Source organism: Scleropages formosus, chromosome 3 (assembly GCF_900964775.1).
Source record: "Scleropages formosus chromosome 3, fSclFor1.1, whole genome shotgun sequence".
Lineage (NCBI taxonomy): Eukaryota > Metazoa > Chordata > Actinopteri > Osteoglossiformes > Osteoglossidae > Scleropages > Scleropages formosus.
This window is the reverse complement of record NC_041808.1, coordinates 34244245-34262845: the sequence shown is the minus strand read 5'-3', so window position 1 is coordinate 34262845 and position 18601 is coordinate 34244245. Positions and strand designations below refer to the sequence as shown.

Below are 18601 nucleotides of genomic sequence, written 5' to 3'. Positions count from 1 at the left end.
TTCAGAGAAGTGGTTGCACAATGGTTGTGTGTAAAATAACTCCAATTTGACAGACTCTAGATTGAATCGTTAATGAAAACATTGTTCATTTTCACTGGAAGGCTTTGTTTGATATGCTGACAAACATGTGCTCACACATGCTTCCTGGCCAACCATCTGATGAAGACGTGTAAGATAAGGGAGAAACAGCCAAACTAGCTGCATTAACATTTTTATGAACAGTGGAAAATGGAATCAGACATCTGTCAGAGACCAAGACAACCTCAATATTTGACTCGTCTCCATTTTTCCTTAGGAAAAATAAACAGTATGAACTGGTTAAAATGTAAATTTTAATTATTCCTGAAAAAAAAACACAGTTCAGGAAAACATTAAAATTTAAATATTTTCTATAATTAACACCTTTTTTTTTTATCCAGGCAACACACACACAAAAAGTTCCTTAAAGATCCACCGAATACAAAAGAAAGGAAACTTTACTGCACAGAATACTGTGGCTTGTAGGTGATGAACAGGGAAAATGGAGAGTGATGTGACGGACCTCAACAGTACTCAAGGGTGAAAGGCACAGGGAAGGGTCCTGTGGGTCTTTCACTACACCCAAATTCCACGTCCGCAACCCTTGTATAAATCACGTCATCGGCTGATTTTTGTGAGCTTCTTGCCAACTGGTAGATACCGGTAAGCCATCAGGGAATAATACATTCAATCCAGTGGCTTAACATCCTAGTATGCCCCCACCTGACATCTCCCTTCCCCAATCTACAAGCAAACACAGACGCAGAGTGTATTGCAACACATTTAAGGCTTCGCAAATCTATTCACTGACGTTTCCCCCTGCAGATGCAGAACACAAAATTCCCACAGAATTCATAAACCAATGAGAGCAGGTGACTGACCAGTGGGCTGGGAGGACTGAAAAAACACAAAGTTTCACATGCCCTGTGGCGCACCTTCAATTAAAAACTGAAAGATGCTCATAACTCATAAGTTATGAATGAGCAAAAGTTGAGATATCCATTGAAATGAGAAATTGTCTTTAGTTAAAAACTATGCGAGGAAACAAAACTGCCTTGTTAAAGATCACCTTGAGTAATTTGAAGGAATAGCAGGCACATGTATCAGATTACAGAGTTGATTTACTCATCATAGAAACTATAGATGATGAATGGGGGGGAGGTAATTTCATGGGACTGCTGGCATCCCAGTAATAATGAAATGGTCAGAAAGTCCAACTGATGCTGGTTGTTCCCCTGGCAAAAGCACCTCAACTGAACAGATACTGGAAGCCATGGAGAAGGCCTAGTCACATTCTGATATTCTTCAAGGCGTAGGATGGGGAGTAGGCAAACTTCTTCAAAGCTTCGTAGGTTTCTGTAGGGGGGAATGAGGAAAAACAAAACAAACTGACCTTGACATTCTCAGAGGTGCACCAAAAAAAGGGAAGCCTGGTCGTTTCTGTTGGGTCTATCAGAGTCTTGGGACAGCCTTACCAGGCTTAGTGGCGGTATCCAAGGCAGCTTTTCTTTCCTCCAGAAGTTACAGACCACATGTTCCTCCGATCCTGTACCATTTGAAAGACGTTGCGGCGACGACTCCTCTCTTTCTTGTACTTCTTTACTTTCTTCAACTGTTCATGGGACAACAAATACAAAGTCAAAATTTTGGACGACTTCTGTTAAGAGAGAATAATCTTAATACACAGTCTTCTTGGAGATCTGGAATAAAGCCCGTTTGTTAAACTTCTTTGCTTTGGGTTGAAATCACATTTAGCCAGATATTCCCCAACACAAACATGTGCTTTACAAGCTAATTCTGAAGCAGAACTAATCAAATCTGAAACACTGATATTCAGCAATGACAACTGGAGCCACTGCCAAAAAAGGCTTTGCTCACCAAATTAATCTTATACAGGTTAGATGTTCTGGGCAGATCAAAATATGGAAAGCTTAAAGCAGCATAATTCCCCGACAAAGTATAGCAGTAACCCCACCAGTTTGAGTATGGTGAGCTTTGGTTCTGTTTCCTCACCTTCCCCCTGTCAAAGTCCTCATCCCACTCATCAATCACAGTGTCATCCTTGGCACAACGTGCATCTGCTATGGCATCACGGCTGATAGCAGAAAGCTCCCCGTCCCATGTAAGAACTGCAGAAAAACAGCCAGGGGATGAGAGCCAGGAACTTAATCACATGAATTGACTGAGTAAAAGCAACAGCTCTGAAGAAACGGTCACACAAGCCAGTAAACTTTCAAAAGGGTTCTCTCTATTAAACTTCTATTCTTAAATGCTGAAAAGTGATCCCAGAAACAGTAGCAGGATGGGCTTCAATAAGATGACCACCACAAGCATCATCTTAATTTCACTTGAATTCACTAATAGTGGTCAACAAAAGTTCTAAATTTCAGAGCCCACCGTGGGCTCCATATGCTTTGTCTGTCGAGTTCTTCAGCAGTTCCTCCACCACGCTGCTGGTCCTTTTGCCATCCCAGACCGTCGAGGTGGGCAAAGGGGTCTCTTTAAAACCCTTCTCATTGGCTTGGGGTACCTGAGAGCGCTTGTAACCGTCCTGGATATGGCTGTCCCATACAAATACTTGCGCTGCAAGACAGGACAAAAACCACAAAGGGAAGTTCCCCCCCCCCCCAACAGTCAGAATAGCTCCACCTTCAAATTTACCTAAAGCACAAACTAAAAATTAACTGCACAGATCATAATTCTGAACATCAGTACCTTTATTGCAGCCAGTTGATACCTCTGACTCCACAGAACTCATCTGAGTAGGTGGGTCTACACCAGCAGACCATTCTGGGTCACTGGTGGAATTAGTCTTCTGCTTCAGCTTCTTCTTCCTCCCCTGTTTCAAGTTTATCACATCTGTCCCAGTTGCAGCTTCTGCAATTGCTCGTCTGAAACGTAACATTTTTTTGTCAGCCTGACTGTACTGCAAATTTAAGATCAACAGATTATCTTCTGCATCTAAAGCATTGGCATACACCTCCTAAGAACCTACAAACACAGTGTACCAATAGCATCTGACTGTACAAATTGCTGCCACTGCTCTACATTTAGTGAGAATTCTAGAGTCATCCCAAAAACCTAGGTCAAACCCCTATGCAAGGAAACAAAACCTTGTCAAGTGTCACCTTGAATAATCTGAAGGACTGTTCCTTCAACCCAAACCAAAAACACGCACCTGTTTCCCAGTTTCAACAAAATGTAACCATTACTGGATCATTGAAACACACTGCAAAGAAACACCTTTTAAAAGACTTATTTAGCAAATTGGGGTACTTCAGACCTTTTTGAAGCTGAAGGAGTCGATAGGTCTTCTAGCCCATCAAAACTCTTCCTCCTCCTCTTCTTCTTCTTACTCAGAAGAACTGTCTGCTCTCCATGACAACGGGCCAGCTGCACAGAACGGAGCTGCGTCTGCTGCTGCAACAACTCCCTGTGGTCAGGGGTGACAGTCCAGGTCTTGTTTTTGCACAAGGTCTCATCCTGGGGAGACACTGGTTGAAGGTGCGACACTACACACTCCGGTGTCATCACAGGAAAGCAGTCTTCTTCCCTTCGCCTCTTTTTCTTCTTCTTCTTCCTCCTCCTCCTTTCTTCAGAGGAAGGCACAGTCTGCTCTGGGGGATTCAGCTCCATTGCTCGTGGCTGGCACTTGCTGCCTGCCTCCGAGTGACAATTCTTATGTTTGGTCTTTTTCTTCTCCCTCTTTAATCCAGGGCAAGTTGGCTCTGGGAAGATTCCCTTTTTAACCTCCACAGGGCACGTACTCAGCGACCTTGATGGACAACTGGTTTGAGTGGGACAAGAATGGAAGCCGTTGGTTTGCACTGAGGGTGTAGAGAAGGCAATGGGTGGAGAAGGTGATTTGGGCGAAATAAATGAAATAATCCTGGGCAGGGAGCAGAAGGGGGGGGAGGGGATACTGGTGAATCTTAAATACCTATCAAATTTAAAGGAAATTACACAACATGGCAACATTGTGCACATTCCATAGTGCAAACATGGATTTGTACCTGGGTTTGTGATTTGAAGGGGCAGAACTGCAGGAGGGTGGTTGATTAGGATGTGTGAAGTCACAGGGGGAGAGCAGAGCGTCACTGTTGCTCGGACTCCCACTCCACATGGCCTGCAGTTATTGACAGAAATAAAAACTTGGTGGTCTAAAGAAAAGAAAAAACCCGTTCATGTACAAGAAGAAATGAGGGAGGAAACTCAGGAAATGAGGGGGAAAAAAAGGGGGGGTGAGAAAAAAAAAAAAAGGTACAGCAGAGAAGAATTAGAAATGGTGAGAAGAAGAAAAAAGAAAAATGCAAGACTTAAACAGATTAAGAGAAAAGCACGTATACAGTTGGGTGAAGTGTTAAGTCAGTGGTTGTTCTGAACGGGATGCTTACTCGGCATCATAAATTAGAATTCAGCCCAAGGAAAAAAGAAACCAAGAAATGATTGAACTGCCTAATTGTATCGTGCTCAGCAAGAACATGTGCGTACAGAGCAACTATATGTAGCAATTAATTCCCACAATGCATTGCTGCATATCAGATGTTACAGTTAAAACTGCGCAAAGATAGGAAAGTAAATGCCTGAAGTAAAACCTCCCAGGAGTAGCCTGCTCACCTTTTTGGCAGACAGTGCCAGCTTCTTGGCAGGAGGTGGAGATGTGGCATTGGTAGGTTCACTGGCCATGTTTGAGAGGGATGGAGGTTTTAACTGGGTTGCCTTCTGTTCATCCAAGGCTCTATACTCCACAGCCTTAGCACCTTCCAGGGCATGGCTGGGTGACGCGGTCCTGTTCCCTCCACTACGGGGAGTATTTGATCCAGTCTCTGCAAGGGGTGCACTCCGAGGGCTGCCGAGGTGCTGCAAGCCAAAGCACAGAAAGTCTTGTCTACGTCAACCTGATTCGCAGTTGATCTATAGCATGCTTTGACATATCAAAACCCGTAGGGTTCCGCAGCTGGTGTCAACTGACTGGGGATTTAACTTTTCTGGATTCGACCGCGTCGTGTAGCTGTGCTTTCCACTTGCACTGTACCTTTCATGTTACAGGTCGGCTCGAGCTCGAATGATAGAGTGCAAGTGGAAAACAGAGCGGGGGCACCGCCTATGAGGACCACCTGCTACAACCTTCAACCCTGATTCTGCCCATAAATACACCCACCCTTGTCAAACGCTCCAGTTCACATCTAGCCTCTACAAGATGTGGCAACTCCCTGATGATGCTTCCAACAAGGGAAGCAAAACGTTGGAACCAGTGTCCTACATGGCACGGTCGAATCCAGAAAAGTTAAATCCCCAGTCAGCATGCTTTGACATATCAACGTATACACTATCGTGACAAAACTTTTGAAATTTGGATTGATGCACGAACGGGTTCTAAAATGTGATTTAACTAAGTGAAATAATAAGTAAAGAGTCTGATTAAACAAATGGCATACACAAATTTGTACGCTGCATCTTCAATGAAAATATTTTTTTATAAATAGAAAAAAAATTTAATTGCCATGTCAGGAGTCCTGATCTCAGGTATGAAATGCTGTGGGACAACCTGAGGTAAGTGGTTCATGCAAGGCATATCAGAAAGATAATCAAACAACTTTGTGAGGAAGAATGGGCCAAAACACATCCTAACTGCTCCACGGGTTCGATCAGCAGGCACTATCAGCATTTAATTGAGAGCAGTGCACCCGAAGGAGGTTCCAGGTATGAAATCTAATGGAACACATACGTATTCTTGAGCATGACTGTTCAACTAGTATGTTTAATAAAGATATGACAATGTTCAATTTTGTGTGAGCTATTTGTTTAATCAGACTGTCTATACCTATTCTGATATAGCTAAAGATCACACTGAATTTTAGAAGCCATTCATGCAGAAATCCAAATAATTCCAAAGGTTTCACAAACTATTTCTCATAACAAAACATACATTTTTAGGGAACCAAACCTTAGACTCTGACGAATCACTGGAGGACTCTGAGAGTGACTTCAATGAGGTAGATGCCGCAAGACCCTTCCCCTCTTGCCCCCTTCTCTTGTCTGTGTGATTTGTCCGGTCCAAGCCATTGGAGGCAGCAAGGGTTCTTCCATGCGTCTCTTGTTGCGGTAGGGCCTTCTTCACTTTTTTGAGTGGCCCTGGGATAAGTGTGGGTCCACTAAGCAGAATTGGAGATGTGCCATTGGTCAGCTTGTGGACACTTCTGGGAATGGGAGTCCCTAGCCCAGTGTCCAACAGTGAAACCTTCTGTAATTTGGATGACTCCAGCTTCTGAAAAGAGGCAGCCATTTTAAAATTTGCCAATAACTCCTGAGGTATTGCCACATACCAGCCTTCAATTACCAGGGTAAACAATCAGAATAAGTAAGTTGCATTTTTAAGAACTTCAATAAATTAAAATGAAAAAAACTGTCTAGGGTGGATAAAAATGGATTCCACTACATTAACAAAATGATTGGTTCCAGCTCTTCTGTTACCTTGGTCACCTGTGAAGAAGGCTTTGGTCCAGTGAGAGTGACCTTCTTTAGTAGCTCCGGAGTTGCACTGTTCTTCCCAGAATACAAAATGCCTTGTTTTTCAATAGGCAGGTCAACAGTCTTCTTAGTTTCACAGATTCTATGTGAGGGAGATTTTAAAAAAAAAATGAAAAGAGTGGCACATCCAATCATACTCAAAGGAATATGAAAAAAGTTCATTTTGTATTCTACCTCATATAGAAGAGGACATATGCCTGTTGATTGAGCACTACTTTGATGTTGCTACAATGTACCATAGAATCGTTCATTTGGTACCACTGACCGTTGCTGGCCTGGAATCAATAAAGAGGAAAAAAAAAAAGTTATCCCATTTGCTCTCAGCAAATAAACATTTAAATAAAATCTTTGCTTTATAGGCATTTACCTTAATGTAGCAGTAGTAATGGCCAGCATGACAGCTGTACCCAGAATGCACCAGTACAGCATACAGACCATACATGACAGGATCACCTGTGTTCTGTGACATGAAAGGCCGGATGTTTAGGAACTCTGGGTAGCTCACATCCTGGAAAGAAAAAAAATTGAAAATGGCAGCTGAAAAAAATGTTTTCAAATGACACAGTATAGTAATAACACTGTCAGAAACCTCACCTCCCATCTATTAGACCACATGTTTGTTATATTTTACAACTTGAAGGGTTTCTTCGGTCGACTCCAAAAAAAAGTGAAGATTTGAGTGAACAGGGCAGCCTTGTAAAGCTCACCTTGGTTATCTTTCCCCCTCTGAAGTTGGCAAAGCGCTTCAGTGACAGTGTCAGTATATTGGATGCCCTGTGTACTGTAAACCGTTTTGTTGCAGGCACTTTCTTCTTGCACCTGAGTCACAGTAACACATAGTTATTCAGAATCTCCTGGGGACCAAAAGTCAGCTAAGAACTGGAGTTAACGTATAAAGGAAGACAGTTTTAGAAAGAAAAGCATGCACTCAAGAAAATCAGAACTCATGGCTATTACACAAACAGTATAACTTGTTAGCAATGCTGTACCTGAGGTGAAGGTAGTATGTCTCAAAATACAGGATTACTTTCATAACAAGATAATTTACATTTATTCATTTAGCTGATGGTTTTCTCCAAAGCAACTTACAATTTTAGTCTACCTACAATTATTTACCCATTTATACAGCTGAATAATGTTACTGGAGCAATTTGTGGCTCATAAGGGTTTGTTTTACATATTTACCTTGTTTACCAAACAATGTATTCTTGAGCCACAAAAGGATCAGCAATTATATCAAACTTTTAAATAAAGAAAAAGCTATTTACAATCAAGTTCAAAATACCAGAGCTACCTTAGATGTCTTTAAAGCCAGGTTTAAGACCCACTATATTAATAGTTTGGTGGGTTTACATATCAAAGGTATGTATGTATATATACACGTAGTACACAAAAATACAAGTCAGTGGGAACAACATTTTTGGAGCAGACACTGCCTCCCCGTAAAGTCCATTTCTTTGACAACGGACTGTAAAATCATGCATCATTTCAGGAGAGCCTGGATAAATTTTTTTCCATAGAATTTATAAGAATATTCACATAAGATAGGAAACCATCAGGGTTTCACTGTCTGAACTCTGCATGCAATGTTTCTACAGCAGATGTTGCAATAAATGAAAGTTGCAGTAAAAGCACTTTTGCCCTCAAAACCCCCTCTCTGGAATTACAACTTTTTTTTTTTTTTTTATAAACACATCGCTGTTGACTAGCTGCCATGGGTACAACTCATTTATAGTTATGGCTGATTCAGAATAAACACCTCCCTCCACTCACCTTGCACACATGTATGCATTGTCTCCACTCAGCACATCTGCCTTGATGAACAGCTCAAGCGCCCGGACAATATTTGATGCTTGCTAAAAAGTAAGACAAACGAATTCTTCAATCTTAAACTAAGAGAGCTATTTTCATGTTAATAAACTGGACCAATTTATCCCACTTGATATTGAGGTGCTAATGACACTTAAGCAAAACTACAGAACTCCAGTACGTGACAACCAGGATTAACCATTTAAAATATTTACAGATTGACTACTTACAAATAGATAAAACAATGTCAGGTCCCCTATTTTAGTCAACACGTTACACTAAACGACACTGTCACCAAGGTCATCATATGCAGGACTGAAGGAGAAAAGGAAATACCTCTGCAAAAGAGCAGAACACAGACTCACCCGGATCTCGAGAGCAATGTCCAGGTAAGGGTCGTAGGTGTCTGAGACACTTTTACAAACGGAGCACTTAACTAGTTCGAAGAAAGAGGGAAAATAAAAATTTAAATACTTAAACAAGTTTAAAACTGATGCATGTTATGCATACAATGCCACTAATCTGAGTGCTCTTTGGCTGTGACTGGCTGCAGAATGAAGCTCTTCCTGTCTGAGATTTTACTTTATAAAATTGAGGCCTCTGCGACTACAAATGGCATACAAACCTCGTGACCTGAGGTAACCTCCAAATATCTGATGTACCAGTGTGGTAGCTTGAGTCTGCCTGTCCAGCCTAGGAGCAAAGAGGCACCATTTTACTTGAGAAAAAAGGTGGGGGGGACCTCACTTTATATAAAGTAAGTAATATAACCGCTGCTCATCTGACCCTTTCATTTTCTTCATATATGGAGGCAAATTTACTACAGCAATTAAGGTTAAGTACCTTCTCAATGTACTATAATGCACCACTACTCTGACAGGCAACCTACAATTTGCAGGTTTGTGTCAAAGTTCAGCTATCTTTTGGTCTAAATGCACAATCACATACTGCTGGAATTCTGATGTGCGGCACTCTTACTTGGTATAGCCATTGAGGCATGCCTTCTGCATAGCATCAATGGTGTACCGGAGAAACTCGTGGGCATCCTCCTGGTTCCCAAAACGGAAGTGATGAGCAATTTCTGGGAAAAGTACGAGAGCATGTCATTAATCTCACTCACAAACTCATTCCCTGAGGTCCCGTGATACATGTAATATGGACATTACAGACAAATGGGAGAAAGAGGGGCCTGGATTAATGCAGTCATGATCACTCATTGTGGAGAATGTAAGAAGGTGAATCACAGTTGAGCTGGGGTGGGGGGCAGGAAACATTTGCACCACACCCTGTCTGTTCAGGGACTATTGTCCTTACCAGATCAGGAGGGCAGAGAAGGAAAAGATGAAAGACACACAATCTCAACAGGAAAAAAGAAGGGGATCTCAGGGAACAGGAGTAGCTGTCTTCCATGATCAATTAATATATAAAATATTCAGTCACCCTTTCCCACAACTATTATTGTTATACGCAATGTATAACAAGTACAAATCTGTTCAGTATTTAACGTATCACACAGCTCCCAACTTCTGAATCAAACTTACTTTTTAAGTCTCGGATGAAGGAGACAGGCTTGATGGCATTTCCCGTATTGGCAAAGGCTTGGATGATGTGGTTTTGCATTACACATATCATACAGAAGTCTGTTTGGCGGCCTGTAAGACAGGAAATCTCAATAAGACTAAGAAGTAACAAAACAACAATGAATGTTAATTACATTAGTACCCCCTTCTACACACAATGTATGTTCTGGGGATCAGGCAATAAATTAAAAAAAAGTAAGTAGGGCTCAGCTGACTCACAAACACGGCTGTGTTCCTTGGAGAGCAGGTAGTTGGCCAGGGGTGGGGTGTAGGTGAGACACTGAACCGTGGAGTTCAGGAAGCAGGTATTTCCAAGATTTAAGAGGCCAGCCCCAACCCTGTAGACACGCTCCCAGCGCATGGAGAGCTTGTTCCCAGGAAACAGCATTTTCTGAGGGGCTGGTATGCCATCGTTAAGCACGCCTGGCACACTGTTCGGAGCTGAAAAATGAGCTGGGTTACTACACACACAGGCTCACCTCAAAAACACAACAGCATAGATTAGAACAGACTGTGCAGGGTAAACAGCTAATAGTCACAAATTAGCACAACCACACACAGTGAAAAGTGGCTCCTTAAGTTATAGACAGTAGCTTTACACAATTTCAGACATTAATTTCCCACTTTCTGTCACAAAAAAGAGAAGTATAGAAAAGTGTACCAGAGCACACATAACCTTTATCTATTAAGCTGATAGATGCTAATAAAGTGCACTCAAGCAAAAGATGTGGGATCCGCTTAATTCAACTTGCTTCCACAGTGTGTACAGCTCATTTCCGGTGTTTGAGAGAGTTGATGTTTCTAATAAAGGGAGTAAAACACCACATTACCAGATAGGCCAAAACTTTATTATGTCAACTTTGATCTGCACAGTAACAATGTGGCTATTAGAAGTCAAATTACTTCATTCCCACAGTCCGCTTTAGGTACACTTCACTGCCAAACTTATCAGCTCAGAAGGTAAACATGTTGAGTTGGTTCTTTTATGAGCAGAGAAACGAAAATTAAGACAATAAGTGAAGAATATGCCATCTCAAAATAGGCTAAGAACATGAGTAGAACTGAAAATTAATTTCTAATTGGAGCAGCCAGCAAAGCACCAAACAAGCAGTTCAACTAAATGTGTACAAACAAATCAAACAATCAACAGCAAAAGGAAAAAAGTAACATTACTCATAAAACCATCCTGTGCTACTGTAGTCGTACCTAGGAGTAACAAAAGATATCCTTCTCTGAGGCTCTCCGAGACATATTTGTTATAATAAAAGTCCTCAGTTCACTGCAGGACAGAGTTTACAGCAAGTTGCTGTTTACATGGGTGATAACACAAGAGTGGACAAAACCAGTCATGCAAGGAGGGGGAGAAAGGAAACGAGACTCCAATAGTTAAATTGCATTAAATTGATAGGAAATCGTAAAACTGCGAATTGACTTTCATCGGTATTATTCACACAGCTAGTTTCATCTCCTCTTAAGATTTACATTTATCAGATGCTTTTCTCCAAAGTGACTTCCAATGAACTCTATGTAGTTTTATGAACCCACACACCTTATTCAGCAAGGTGACTTACACTGCTAGATACACTACTTACAAGGGTCATTCATGCATACATCAGTGGAACACACTCTCTCTGTCACACACACACACTATGGGGGAACTTGAACAACACGTCTTTGGACTGTGGGAGGAAACAGCAGACACAGGGAGAACATGCAAACTCCACACAGACTGGGCGGGAATCAAACCCACATCCTCTCACACCACCCAGGTGCTGTGAGACAGCAGCGTTACTCGCTGTGCCACCGTGCCACTCTTAACTCTTAGACCAAAACAAAAAATCATTTTAGTGTCAGTCATCATTATGGAACACGTTCATTAGAAATTTGACACTTGTCACTTTGACAGAACCTACCTGGCTTGCGAACCTGCAAGGACTCCTGAGCCCTCTGTTCTCCTATGGCCTCCACCTTTGGGTTCACAATCACATACTTGCTCTTTAGCCCCTCAAGTTGGTACGAGAAGCTCCTGCTAGCCGGCTCAAACTCGATCTTCTGCAGTAGCACCTTTTTTGCCGAGGAGGCCAGCAACTTGCTGAGGTCACCCTCATCAGTCGAGTCCTTCCTCCCTTGTTTCAGGGCCTCTTTCAGCTTCTCAACAATAGGCATTTTGCATCACTGCAGGCAGAGCTGTAAATGACAGTGAGACTCCATTGAAAAACATCACAAACATGGAAACGACTCCTCTCCAAGCACTGCACTCAAAAGTTGCTGGGCTCCACTCAAACAGTCTAACGGCCTCATTCACCTTAATTTAGCTGACACCTTTGTAAAACACAGTATTAAGAAACTTTTTTTAAAACAATGATTTACCCATTTATAAGCACAGTTATTCTTACAGGAGAAATTCAAGGTTGGTTATTTTCTCTGGGTAGTACAGCAGGAGCTGTGATTCAAACTAGGTACTTGCCACAGTGTGGCTGAGAGGATAGCTGTAACGATATGCCTGAGTGAGCCTTGGTCAGCATCCTTCCGATTAAGCAAGAGAGGAGAAGACAGAGTAGGCTAGCATCCATCTGCATGCGCCCCAACGCCACCGAGTGTTGGGATTCAGTTTAAATGAACACACAGATATATATGCAGGGGGGGGGTTCTCCGGTGCTGTTTTGCCACCTGCCCCTTCCAGGAGAGTGTCAAGAGTTGACCCCGATATAAAATACAACCCATCACTCGCACAGGTATCAGTGTTACCCCTATACGAGTTGAGAAAAAACAAGATGTATTACACCACCTGCCTAATACACACACTGCATCAGATTACAGCTGAAATTCATTTCAGCTGTAGAAGGATGTGAACCACTAACCACCTTCTACAGAAATGCGATCGGTGGAGGTCTTTAAAAATCAATACATTAATCAGGTGTGAAACTGAAAAATGCAATGGCAGCTGATTTTTGGCTGTAAACAAGTGCAAAGAAAGTGCCCACCACAATCTGAAATCTCTCTAGGACACCCCATCAATGACCTCAGCAGCACAGAGAACTATGTTCTGGGTCAGAGCAGCATTGTTAACGGTCTCTGATATTTAAGCTTGGCTTCAGGCAGAATCAACTTCTATGTCAGTGATGTTTATGCTATAACTGGGTGCTTCTGCACAATCGCATGTAAATACGGATTGGATGCCACATGCACTACATTTCTGAATTATAGAACCGCTTCAGCAAGGACAAAACTGATCAGCCCCTAACAGGGCACATGCTTCTGAAGAGTAAAATGGTGCACACGTGTGCAGAGTGTAAAACAAAAATCCACTTTCGTTCAGCAGAAACAGAGTGGACTGGAAATGATTCTGCTGGGTTGCACAAAGGAGGGCGCAGTTTTTCCAACACGGACATAATGAACAAGGAGAACCTGACCGCCAAGTACACACGCGGCAATAAAATTAAAGCCACTATCACCTACCAGTGATATTAATGGCTGCTGTGACGCAACATAACTTTAAAAAAAAGGCTGGGGAAATCGGCTGAAATCCCAGTTTTGGGAGAGTAAGATGCTCACTGTCAAGCATGATGACTCTTCAGAAGTGAAGTATTCACAAAATGACGACATCATCAAATATAACAAACATTTAAATGTGTTCAGAAAAAAAAAAAAATTTACAAATGTGCAAGTGTGATACAGAAATTTGGTACTAAAAACCCATTTATTCATTTGAATTCTGGTACAGTCAAAATAGGAAAAATTTTGAAAGATTAACATGGCATGGTTTTTGTTGAATAGGGTTAGCATTCTGAATGATTCCAAGCAGATTCTGCGCACGCACACACAGTCTACAACCGCTTGTTCCGAGCGGGGTCGCAGCAAAACAGAGCCTAACCCAAAAGTTTCTTTACTGAATTTTATTCTTCATTAAGTTAGCTCTCAAAAGCATGCCACAAAACAGTTATATAGCTGTCATCTCACATGCCATAGGGCCCATGATAAATCTCAGCACTAATAGAGTTGCACATAATATAAAACCTCCATGGTTCTAACAACACGTATTACAGCAGAGGGACCAAAAACACACTTTGTCTTGTATTTTAGAGGCATTAACAGTTTCTGATAACATCCCTAATGAAGCGCTTTGACTTCAGCCCATAGAAGTAGAAACATAACTATAAGTGAAGCGCAATAGATTTTTGAAGCAAAGCCAACTGCCTGCAGCTATCCTCGTAACGTTACGCAGCAAAACCAGCCAGCCAGCCGGCAGATCTGCGCACATTTCCCAGCAAACCTCCACGACAATTCAGAAATAACTTCGACCTATTAAGAGCGCATCAAAGAACGGCGAGGTATTGATGTGTCACAGCTGGCTGCAGCCGTGCGTGGTGGGAATAGCAGGCCTTTGCAGTATGCTCCGGAGGACGGTTCAAAACGCGCAAACAACTTGAAGAACTCTGGGTTCCTAGCACATCCTTCACGCAGGATAGAGATGCTCTTTTCATGGCCCTGTCACAGAATGCGAGGTGGAAGCACAGGAACAGGAACACGCTACGGCGCCTTTGTTCGATCACAGCTGTTCTTGCAGTCCGAAGGTCCCGGTGCCCTTCGGCATGATACTACTGAGGGCGACAACACGCTGCTGTATAAGAAAAGAGTAAATCATTAGGCTCATTGACTCATCACCTTTCAAATCACCTTGGACAAGGAAGTCAGCTGAATAAGTGCAATAATACGAAGTAGGAGGAGCAGCATCACGTGACCCAACACACTCAGTGCCATGTCTACTGTTCACCTTACTGCGTGTAACACTGTCTAGAACTTGACCGTTCCGTGAAATGGATTTCCACAAAAAAAAAAAAAAAAAAAAAAAAAAAAAAAACGTGCACAACCAAAATGGTTTGACCAAACGTCGAGTCTCGTCAAAAAGGACACGGGAATCTATGTGCGGAGAAGCGCGCCTCAGCTGGAGTCGTCGGGTGTAACCGTTCTGAAGCGACCCGACCGCGGAGCCGGATTTAATTTAAAAGAACTTAAACCGCAGCCCGAAATACATATCAAACGTACAATATTTGCATACAGAAAGCCGTGTGTATCTTATTAGAACGAAGAACAAGAAGCTTTGAAAGTTAAGTCTCGCGAACTGCACGCAGCGCCAAGTGCTGGACGCAATACGACGAATTTAAATCCCAGCCAAAGCAACGGCGGTGCAGGAGGGACAGCGTGGCCACAGCGCAAGGCGGGAAGAGTGACGCCACGCAGCAGCCGCCGTCCGCGAGAGGCCTCCTCAGCACACACTTTCGCCACAAAACGTCGCAGGGCACGGGGTTAAACGGTCTACCTGAAGACAACGAGCCGTATTATTCGTAGGAAAAGAAGAGGAGGCACTCCAGGCCAGGCCAGGCCTGGCCGCCCCTCAGGCTGAGCAGCTAAGTAAGTGTCAACACGTGCGCTTCGATAGTGACCGGGGGCTCCTCAGCGCGCGCTCCAGCACCGCAGCGAGATTCGTTTCTTCACCATCAATCCGGACCGAACCGGTGGAAATTCGCTGCACCGCGCGCGGCTAAGGAAGCGGTGAACTGCACTGCTTTAACAAAGACGTGGCAAGCTTGCAAGCAAACCGGAGCACCACCCGCTTAAGTCACGGGCAGCAGTAGCCACGAGCTAACCACGTTTTTATTATTTTTTATTCGTTTTTTTCCTCGGAGCGAACCCCACTGATGTGACGGGACACTACATAAACTCACGTTCGTGGCCATTTCGTGACAAAGACGTCCAGCTGTGCGGCTGTGTCTGTAAAGAAATGCGTGCGTCCGGCAGCGGTGCTTCCCGTCTCGGCAGTACTGATGATGGCGGCTAACTAACTAGCACATCGAGGCATTTTTCGCTACACCATCGATTACCCCCCTCCGTATCCGCGTTTCGTTCGGTGACTCTGATTAAAAAAGACAACGCTACTAATAAGTATCGCTGAAAAAATTAACAATACGAGAATACTATTGTTATCTTCACCTTATTTCCGAAACGAGGATAACCAAAACACCTTACTGTACCTGAAATGTGCTACATTCCACCTCCATGCTGCAATATGAAGGGGCGTGGCTGACTTGAGTGACGTTGTCGCTGTGCAATCCGGATGCAAGGCAATTACGAATGACTCGTTTCAAAGGTGGTATTCATATCCAATCAGCGAGACCAATGGGACGGTCATCTGCCAATGTTCCTTAGGGTTCCATGTTTGTTTACGACTGAGTTAATGTGCCCTTTGTGATGTATGTATGTACGGCGTTTTTTGTTTTGTGACCGATGGTATTTTTCCAACAGATTAAAATAACCCTTTACATGACATACAAGATTGTATAACATCTACGAATAGTATATATGTATGTATTTACATAAAAATAAATATAAAATTCCCTTTGTCCAGTTCGTTTGAGACAAAATCACGAAATGATTGCGCACATGAACCTTGGCTCGCCCGTTACGTGGAAGGGGTTTGATGCTGTGGCGTTACGGACACCAAATCGTCACGTGACTACAGAAATTCATTAGGCGGCGCTGTACCACGAGAGGGCGCTCTTTCGAACAAAATCCCGTACCGGTTTCTCCACTGGTCCTGCTTCTGCATGACTGCGCACGTTTCTCCTTGGATTTTAGGTTCCTTTCCATCTCCTTTCTGTTTCCAAACAGGATTCCAGAAAGACCTTGATGTTGAGATCTTAACATTGTAAGTCGCTTTGGAAAAAAGCCTAAGCTAAATGATTAAATGCAAGTCTTGCGTTACAGCACCTTTGTACGATTCTTAGGGCACAAGATGCTCCAGCTTTTCACTCATGCAATTAATCATGTCCTTTCTCCTCTTGTCTGTTTTTATTAATATGTGAAATTAAATGGCATATTAGACCTTGTCTTCATAGTGTTTTTGGAAAAGCTGGTGACCTGGATTTGAGCTTCAGGGGTGTTCATCAAATAATAAAAGAACACAGAGTGTTATTCTAAAGGTTTATTTGATAATACTGTGTAATTGGTCCATTGCTCTCAATGTAAGAATTACACAAAGACATGCATAGTTTGGTTCTCATTCATCCACTCTCCTGTGATTCCAGCACAAGTCTCACACATCACCTTTCTGAAAAAAAGTATCCAGAGAAAACAAAGAATATTAATATTACCCTGGAAATAAAAAGTAATAAAATGTTTTTTTTTTTTCCCCTTAAAAAACTTAATATACAAGAAAATGGCAAAGAGAATGACTAAACAGGGATCGACCCCATTTTAATTGATTGTTTCCAATGATTATTTATCCTTGCAAATGTACCGAGTAAAAAAAGTGAATGTAAACTTTTTCCTAATTTCTTTGATTAAAACATACTTTTGTGAAGTCCAAAACCTCAGTGGGTATAAACAAAAAGAAAGGGATTGTGATAACACAAGAGTCTTGGGGGAAAATTTAAAAAAACCAAAAAAAAAAAAACCGGTATTAACGATCAAGGTTAAATTATAGCTTTTGAACCATTGTTTTACTGTCTGGCTTCCCTTTACATCTTGACTATAAACATAAAATGAGATGCCGATGAGGCAGATCAAATTATTTCTCAATTAAATTGAGGCACCAGTGTGCTCCAATGCCTCGTTTTCCACGTATTTGTGCCAGAGAGACACACGATTTCAGTATGTTTTTCTCAGAAGAAAGCACACATATTGGCCTATTCACTTCCATGAGAGTAATTTCAGTAACTAGGGTGAGTGTTGTGGTACAGCACAGTAAACTGCTGAGCCCTCGTCGGTGTGATGTCTCCAGAAGCCATATGGTGGGGGCCCTCGCAGCCCCACTGAGGCTCTGCCCTCATCTTGTCTTTGCCATCAATATTAGCACAGTTATTTCACTTTTCTAACACTGAATCAGACCAGACTGTACCAGTGCTTGAAGCACATCTTCAGCATAATTAATATTTACTAAATGTTACAGGGGCAAACAGTTGTGTTTTATTTTACAAGCTGATGCCAGATTTTGCACTGTTTATACTGAAATGTACAGCTTCTTTTAGTGTCAAACTTGAGCAACACAGTATACAGTTACGTGCCACCCTACCATCAATGGGGGAAGAAGGAATGAAAAAACACCTTACAAATGTCATTCGACTATGTGGAAAGAGAAATACAAATACAAAAGCAGTCACTGTAGAACATGAATATAAAAAAATACAGAAAAAGTAAAAAACAAAAGTCCTTGCAACGAAACATCTGTCTTCAGACAAAATGTGTCTTTTGCACCTATTCAATAGAAAATAAAATTTCTTAAAAAAGGATTTTGACATACATATACACAACACAAGTGTTTATGTCAGAACTATACACAGGGAGACAGGGTTCGGACCGGGATGTGGGGACTGACACGAAGAACGAAGCAAGCCAGCAAGCCTGATCCTATATCTGCAGGAACACACACTGCACAGAGAGAGAAACACATCAGCAATTCACTATAAAGGTGAAAGGTCCAATCTGGAGCCAAAGTGGAAATCCCCCCCCATTCGAAGTATTTTGGTTTAAGGACCACGATTGCGTTTCGTTACCCATCAGTAATCAGTGACACACTTCCAGCTGTAACGCTAACGTTAAGATACATACATTGGTGTATGAATTGTGCAGGACTGCAGGGAATTCTTTTGTATGCAAAAACCCCT

General features: G+C 42.3%; 1 protein-coding gene across 2 annotated transcripts; it reads right to left on the bottom strand.

Moving 5' to 3' along the window:
* Positions 1-419: 419 nt before the first annotated feature.
* Positions 420-16016, bottom strand: LOC108922567 (ubiquitin carboxyl-terminal hydrolase 36-like). 2 transcript variants are annotated; one of them, XM_018732774.2, is made up of 21 exons: positions 15971-16016; positions 11852-12125; positions 10158-10379; positions 9900-10010; positions 9337-9439; positions 8984-9051; positions 8724-8794; positions 8323-8405; positions 7257-7368; positions 6917-7057; positions 6724-6824; positions 6493-6631; positions 5966-6286; positions 4636-4878; positions 4032-4144; positions 3302-3907; positions 2734-2909; positions 2416-2601; positions 2032-2147; positions 1494-1630; positions 420-1374 (listed from the first exon to the last, which is right to left on the bottom strand). In XM_018732774.2, exons 2-20 carry the CDS (start codon positions 12102-12104, stop codon positions 1499-1501), a joined length of 3297 nt encoding a protein of 1098 aa, XP_018588290.2. In that variant the 5' UTR covers positions 12105-12125; positions 15971-16016; the 3' UTR covers positions 420-1374; positions 1494-1498. The 2 variants fall into 2 exon arrangements, with proteins under 2 accessions (XP_018588290.2, XP_018588291.2); XM_018732775.2 differs by lacking the exon at positions 15971-16016 and adding an exon at positions 15930-15961.
* Between the last annotated feature and the right edge of the window lie 2585 nt (positions 16017-18601).